This window comes from Nicotiana attenuata, unplaced genomic scaffold, assembly GCF_001879085.1.
Source record: "Nicotiana attenuata strain UT unplaced genomic scaffold, NIATTr2, whole genome shotgun sequence".
NCBI lineage: Eukaryota > Viridiplantae > Streptophyta > Magnoliopsida > Solanales > Solanaceae > Nicotiana > Nicotiana attenuata.
The window spans coordinates 63,593-71,171 of NW_017672144.1; the positions used below are offsets into that span (position 1 = coordinate 63,593).

General features: G+C 35.0%; 2 protein-coding genes across 2 annotated transcripts in view; one reads left to right on the plus strand and one right to left on the minus strand.

Annotated features, from left to right (window-relative positions):
• Positions 1 to 707: 707 nt before the first annotated feature.
• Positions 708 to 5,321, minus strand: LOC109212043 (transcriptional activator FHA1). The gene is made up of 3 exons (XM_019375658.1): positions 4,505 to 5,321; positions 2,818 to 2,975; positions 708 to 1,241 (listed from the first exon to the last, which is right to left on the minus strand). Exons 1-3 carry the CDS (start codon positions 5,139 to 5,141, stop codon positions 1,032 to 1,034), a joined length of 1,005 nt encoding a protein of 334 aa, XP_019231203.1. The 5' UTR covers positions 5,142 to 5,321; the 3' UTR covers positions 708 to 1,031.
• Positions 5,322 to 7,204: 1,883 nt separating this feature from the next.
• LOC109212040 (DNA-directed RNA polymerases I, II, and III subunit RPABC5) overlaps positions 7,205 to 7,579 on the plus strand; it is a 2,826-nt gene continuing 2,451 nt past the window's right edge. The window contains exons 1-2 of the mRNA XM_019375654.1: positions 7,205 to 7,329; positions 7,492 to 7,550. Coding sequence (XP_019231199.1) covers positions 7,294 to 7,329; positions 7,492 to 7,550 — 95 coding nt within the window. The 5' untranslated portion in view covers positions 7,205 to 7,293. The remainder of the gene's footprint in view (positions 7,330 to 7,491; positions 7,551 to 7,579) is intronic.

The following is a 7,579-nucleotide window of genomic DNA, read 5'->3' on the forward strand; positions in this document are numbered from 1 at the left end:
TTGTTTGTACAATGTGCTACCAGAGTACAAGTAGCAACCTTTTAACTTTTTAGTTGTCAAATAATGTAATTTTTTACATTACGTAAAAACCGTAAGTTGTATCCGCATAGTTCGAGAAATTGGTGTAGTGTGAAATGTGAATTGAAGCGACTTTTCGAATCAAAATTAATTATAGCCAATACTGGCCTTCTTTATATACCATCATTTGCAGAGTGAAACAAGACAACAATTTCGATCTCAATCCAACTATATCAATTCTTAATGACCATGTTTCTACATTTGCACAGTGAAACGAGAATAAAAAAATATGTACTATATTTTACAACGACTTGCGTTGAAAAAAAAAAGTTGTACAAGTCTACGTAAATATAACTCAAGCTAATACTTATTACTCATCTGTTCCATTTTATGTGAACCTGTTTCCTTTTTGGTCCGTTCCAAAAAGAATGACCCCTTTCTAAATTTAGAAACAATCTAGCTTAAATTTCCAATTCCACCCTTAATGAGAAACTTTTACAACTACACAAATACTCTTGGCACCTTTCTGACATGTTCAAGACCACAAATTCCAAAAGTATTCTTTTTTTCTTAAACTTCGTGCCCAGTCAAACAGTTCCCGTAAATTGCAAAGGAGGGAGTAGTAATAAGTAATAGATATACTTCAATTGTTCGGTATTGTTTTGAATAAGCATAGAAGTGAAAAATGGTTACCGGGGCAAAAGTTATTGAGATATTTTGGAGATAATTTCATCTTGTAAAGTAGACATTGTTGATTTCTCAAGTTAACACAACCACAAAATGGGCTGGAAAAGGTAAATATTTGAGACCTAAAGGAAGTACATATCATTAACGTTTGAGCACTCGAGCGTGTGACTAACCGTTCCATAAAGCTGGAATGGACAATGGAAGACCACAGTTCAAATCCCAATAGAGGCAAAAGATGCTAGATGGAAAGTGTTTCAGGCCACATGTTTCACACTATTGACTTGAAGCTCAATTACAACTACACGGCTAAAAATTGTTGCTGGTTCTCAAGAAATCAGTGAGACAAGAGAAACAAACTCCAAAGTCACCCGTCCCTTGGACCGTGTATTGATGACAAAATGCTCCGGATATTTCCTTAACAGCATCAATAATCCATACCATGGCTTTGTTTTGGCTTCTGGGCTGGGATAGTCCTCTGATGTCAGATATCTCCTCACACGACTATGGTGCCACGTATTGCCATAGTGTTCAACCAACTGTAAATACAGAAGCTGGCTATCAGCAAAAAGTCCAATTCTCAAACAAAGACTGACAAATTCTACTGCCTACGACTCAGAAACGGGGCAGGAATTATCCAACTACTACAATGAGAAATTAAGCAGTAAGAGTATCTCATATACTAAAGTTAAGATAAAAGAGTATCGTTTTGGATCCATTTTAGATGAGACAAGTCTGTCAATATTGGATTTGCGCTTGAGAACCATCACTTCACATGACATGAAGATATGTTCTTCCAGACCCACCCGAGGCCCTTCATAAAGAACTAGCATAAAACAAGAATGAAAGCATATAACCACAAATTTCTTCTTTTTTCAATTGATAGCTGAAAAAGATCTATTGTTTAAACTGGTCTGCAGTGTGCCGCGCGACACAGGAAAAAAAAAAAGTGGGTACAGAATCAGCAGTTTACTTGACACAAGAGCTATGTATAAGATCTGATCTTCAGGTATTCAGAAGAACTAATTAAAGAAAACTGAAACCTCACTCAAGGGTACCTAAAAGATGACAAATTTCTGAAATACCATCATATACGAATCTCTATTTTCTATTGGATAAATTAATGTCAGATTAACTCTTACCGTTAAGGTCATTGATATTCCGGAGAGAGGTGATCAGGGAGCAGCAGAGAGAAAACAGAAAAGATAATGAAATAAATAGAAAATCAACAGAGAGATAATGAAAGATATAGCCACTTAAATTTCAAGTGGATGATAAGAAAATCAACAGAAAGATAATGAAAGAAGTAGCCACATGAATATCAAGAGGATGAAGAGAAAAAGTCAACCAGGGCGTATCTACCCCTTCTCGTCCTCTGAATAAACACACAAAACCAGTCCACCCTTCCAAAACCAAAAAAAGAAAGGAAAATATGGAGTGGGACGAAAGGGAAAGGAGTACATATGACAGAACTCAGAAGTAGGAAAGCATCCAGCTTATTTCAATCAAACTTGAAGCTGGAGAATTTCATAGCCTTACCAGGCAGGAGAAGCTCTTTTCTAAAAAAGTTCACAACTAAAAGGCATTGGTGTTGGGAAATCTCAAGAAATGACAGATTTAAGCCTTGTCAAGTCACAAAAGATTGATCCGAAAGTGTGATAAATATCCACTACTATCAGATGAAAATTAAGGTGTACTGTATAAATTTACAAACCTGAGGTAACTTCATGGCAAGACAAAATACCTAACACCTAACCAGTACTCTCTATGCCCAAAATATTAAGACAAGGAAGATGTACTCATACTGCTATTCTAGCATTCGGGAAAAACAACAGAGAATGTAAAATGGAAGTTCCACCTTATGCACCGAAATTGTATTCAGGGGCAAAAGAAGCTCACAAAAGAGGAGAGCGGGCAGTCCTGCTTTCACATTACTTCATTGACCTAAATTTAACTTCATGTTCTGATAATTCAGGCGAAAAAAAATGAGGGGACAAATAAAGCAGCAAAAGTTTTTCCCTCTTTCGTTTGTTTACACAGACATACAGTTTAGTCTTTGCTTGACAAATAAAATTTTGGTCTCTGTATAATATGATAAATAGCTTCAAAAGTTACCTCAGCATGAAGCTTCTCCATTGGCATCCATTCTCCTGGACCACAGAGATCAGAAAGCACATTAGCTACAGACGACACGACATCCTTTTCTTCTAACTGCATGAGCTGCTGATTGTCAGCATCTCTGTCAACACGCAATCTTCCATCTGTCTTCTTATCTGCAACATGTTTCAGCCAAATAACTTCCATACTTCAGATTTTTCCAACAGATTTTGAGTATATATGCTTGACAATTATAGTTTGTAAATCATTTAAGGAAGATTAATCCGGTACTGGAATACAAATTACAGGATACAAAGGGGAGAAAAATGAAATTTTGTACCCATATTACGTCCTAAATATATGTACAATGATTCTTAAATATCACAAAAAGTTTTTTAAGATTTCCGCCGTTCTTCCTAATGACATCATTAGAACATACAAGTCAGAACCATGTTTAAGAATTTACTAATCTGCAGCGGATATCATTCACATTGCATATGTAGGGTTCAAGCAATGCTTTAAACACCTCAAAATAGCAAATAACTGTCAGTCAAACGACTATGCCTCAGTCCCAAGTTAAAACAGCCAATGTTGCAAGACAGCTTATATGTCTAGGACAATCAAAACAGCCATTGAGTCCAACACAATAACACTAAACGAAAACCAATCACCAGAGGGGTTATTGGAAAGAGAAGGCAAAAGAAAAAAATGAATTACTGTTACATGATCCGCGATGAAGTTTCTATCCCTGAAGCTTGAAGATTGTAAGAGAGAGGATTTCCAAATTCCAGGTGGATTATGCATCAAATATTCTACTCATGTAGGCATTAGAGGTGACTGAGGTGCTTCCGTCTTAGCAAGCCACTTTTATGCTTTGGTAATTTCAGGAACGAGTTTACGGAAAGGTCGAATAAATGACTTGTACATTTCACAGGGAAGCAGTTTTTGAATACTAATTCAAGCACAAAACCTGTCCAAAGCCTAAGCTGAATCGTTTTGTGCCTCTCGAGGTGCTGTAAAAAGAGTCTACAACAGAATCTTAATCTCTACACACTTTGAGCATCTGTCAGCAGGAGCTAAAGCCATGGAACTAAACCACCGCCGTTTACGGAACGAATTCTGGTCAGACTGGTTTAAAAAGAATATAAAATATAATCACAGAGCAAAAGCACCTCTATACACAAAGTTGTTCAGGGAAACACCTGTATTCCACAGTGGAAATGTCAATAACTCCTTACACTAAACAAAAGATGACCTTTTTACAATTAGGTACTTCACGAGCACAATAGAACCTTCATAATCCTCAATTATCATTCCCACAAACAGAAGTTAAATAGATTTCAATTCAATGTAGCTCAATCGAATACCAAAATCTCAATACAATAACAAAAAGATGACTTTTTAGTGTTTAGCAATTCACGAGCATAATAGATGCTTCACAATTCTCAATTATCATCCCACAAACAAAAGTTAACATAGAATTCAATTTAATAGAGCTGAATTAAAATACAAAAATCCAAATGCAATGTACCATGGTACAAGTGCAATTTTAAACAGAAAAAGAACTAATGCCCTCTAACATGTGCTAGGAAGAAAATAATGATTAACCAAGATTAAATACCATAAAACAAATCTATGTCTGTTATAATAAAATGAAGTTATAGAGAGATCTTACTATACCATAGCACAGATAAAACTTACTGACCTAATTGCCCGGAAATTGAAGCTTTTCCACTGGAACCACAAGAACCATATCCATAACCACCACCACCCTCAGCTCCATCACCCCTCCTCATCTTCTTACCTCCAGTACCATCATCATCATCACCATCATCATCGTCGTCATATTCCTCCTCATCATAATACTCCCTCTCCCTCCCTCTAAACAGTCCCCCCTTTTTCCCTACCCCACCATAACGGGCCGCCACTGGATAATTCACATTCACATTCACATGTTGTTTATGTCCAATAGGCGGCCCACCACCAAGGATACTACGTACCGGAAGGAGGAAATAAAACTCTTTATCTCCGATCTGAAGTAAGTCTTGTGAATCTAATTTGATCGGTGGGTTACCGGGTAAGTGAAGTACACCTTCGACAAAGCACCCGTTTTTGCCTAATACTTCGAGGTTAAAACGGCGTCGTTGGAAGTCGTAAAAAATGCGCGCGTGGTGACGTGAGATGTTCATCCCGCCGCCGAGTGATGATAAGTCGACGTCGACCGTTGATTTTTTGGAGTTCCGGCCGAGGATTATGGAGTACGTTTGCATGTAATACTCGAAATCTTCTCCTTGTAGCTTAGCGAATCCTGCTTCTACGTCGCTGCCGCTGCTGCTTCCCATATTATCGGAGTTTCCTTTCTCCGGCGAGAATAAGAACGTGACTGTCAAGGTGGCGATTAAAGGTGTTTTGGCTATTAGTAGGGATTTTGTTGTGCCGGATTTTTTTTTTTATAAAAACAGAAAACAGCCTGAAAAGGTAATTAGCAAATAATTCTGGTTATTTGAAAAAAAATACTGAGAAAATATATTTATTGGAAGTAGTTTAATTCTGTGTTTGAAACAAGTATATATGGTTCGGAAAAATATAATTTCGTTTTTCAAATCAAGTAATTATATTTTTGTTTTTTTTTGAATTTTACTTTTTTTTCTTTACCCTTACCTAGGAGACACTTTGGCTTAATAACTGAGCAATCCTCTCTTGTATTTGAATTTTACTTCGAAAACATTTTTATTCCACACTTTATGCAGGAAGGTGTTTTCTGACTCAAAAAAAGAAGGTATTTGCTTATGTCCTAAATATAAATTTCATGTATATTCATTTTATTTTGATCCAGAGGCGGCTCAATAGTATTGAAGGCCTAAAGCCAAGGCATAATAAGACGCCTTAAACTTGTTTAATAATTTTAGATATCTTTGTTGAAGTTTATTGGGGTATTATCACTTTTAGCCCTCGCCATAAACTATTTACATTTGGTAGCCGAAAAAGTGTATAAAACTTATATAATTTTTGTATATAGTATACAGTGTGTGTGTGTGTATATATATATATATATATATATATATATATATATATATATATATATATATATATATATATATATATATATATATATATATATACAAATTTTATATATTTTTTGGTTGCTATTTTTACAGCGGCTATACAATGTCATTTTTCCAAGTTTATTCTTTTTACTTTTTGAGATGCAAATTCATCTTGTTGATGATGTAACCAATCCCTTTAGTTTTTGTTGAAATATTACTAACATTTGATAAGATTTTATTAAGTTTAGTTTTGATTTTTTTTTTTTCACTTGACCGTCAAGTGACAATCATGTGGAAATTCGTATTTACAAAGATGATAAATAAATTAACTATAGCTTTTGATCTAATTAGCTTCGTAGATTTAATTGCCTTGCACTTTTATTTGAATTTTCTCAACCAACTCCAAGAAAGGACAACACAAAATATAAAACTATGTTATTAACAATTGGTGACAAGGTAGCAAAAGATGGTTGAAAAAATTTCTTGTCACTATTTAATCATAAATACAATAAATATTCAAACTACATATAAAAAGAGTAGCTTTTGGGGCCTCTAATTTTATGAGGCCTAAAGCGGACGCTTTAGTGGCCTAGGGGTTTAGCCACCTCTGTTTTGATCATTTTATTATTCATCGTAGGTTTTAGAGTTGCTTGTGGTAGGGATTCTTTTAGAAGATTTAACCCAAATAGCCGCTCACCTAATCTTTTAAACTTAAAATAGCCGGTGAATATATAATATACATATAATTCATATATAATATATGTATAAATACGTATAATTAATGTATAATCTATGTATACCGGCTAGAAAAAGTAAATATTAAATCCGGACGGCTATTTGTATAACAACCCCTTTTTTTTACCTCCAAAAAATAAAAAAATCAATTCGAGTCCGAATTAATCAAGTCTATAGATGACACTAGATTTTTGAAAAAGGATAATATATACAACGTTACTCTCAGTGTTGTTTTTCTTTTGATCTTTTAATTATAAGCTATTTTTCACCCTTTATTTTTGTATATAAAACCATGTAATATTTTATTTCCTCTCATGCTATTAATTCATTTATCTACCCCTCTATAATTCTGTAGCTTTTATAGTATTTTGGATCTGTGCAGTCTAATGCATGCTCGTTTGTTGACTTATCATTATGTTCACTAAATAGTGGCACATACTTATTAGTCTAAAATAATGCATGTTCCTTTGAAAAAGTATTGAGTTGTATTTAATTAAACTTCGACTTCTAGAAAACACCAAATAGCACATTCTATTTAGAAAAAATTGCGGGTCGGACCAGATCCATATCAGGCATATCTGAAACTTGAAAGCCCAGGCCCATTTACTTGTTATATATTAGCTGGAAAAAATTACCTACGGAGGGACGCAGCTGCTAAAAGCCTAAACCTTCAAACGTCGAAGTTCAGACCTTCAACTAGGGTTTTGGCAGGATGATCATTCCGGTGCGCTGTTTCACTTGCGGCAAGGTAATTTTGCTCCTTATCTTCATTATCAGAAGAAACGAAGTAATTTCCTTGTCGTTTACATATTTTCCAAGGAAAAGAAGCTGATATTCACTTATTCTTTTCGGGTAATTAATTTCATGGAACTGATTTTGTTCAAATTTGGTTGTTCTTTTACATGTTTAGGTCATTGGAAACAAATGGGATGAATATCTTGATCTTCTCCAAGCTGATTACTCCGAAGGGTAAGAATCCCTACATACTCTGACCCCCC

Bases quoted from the DNA above. Each gene is read 5' to 3' on its own strand.
- LOC109212043 (XM_019375658.1), bottom strand. From the start codon at position 5,141: ATGGGAAGCAGCAGCGGCAGCGACGTAGAAGCAGGATTCGCTAAGCTA. The intron at 2,976-4,504 runs GTCAGTAAGTTT...AACATGTTGCAG, and splicing joins TTCAATTTCCGGGCAATTAG to ATAAGAAGACAGATGGAAGA. The intron at 1,242-2,817 runs GTAACTTTTGAA...CTGTATTTACAG, and splicing joins TGGAGAAGCTTCATGCTGAG to TTGGTTGAACACTATGGCAA.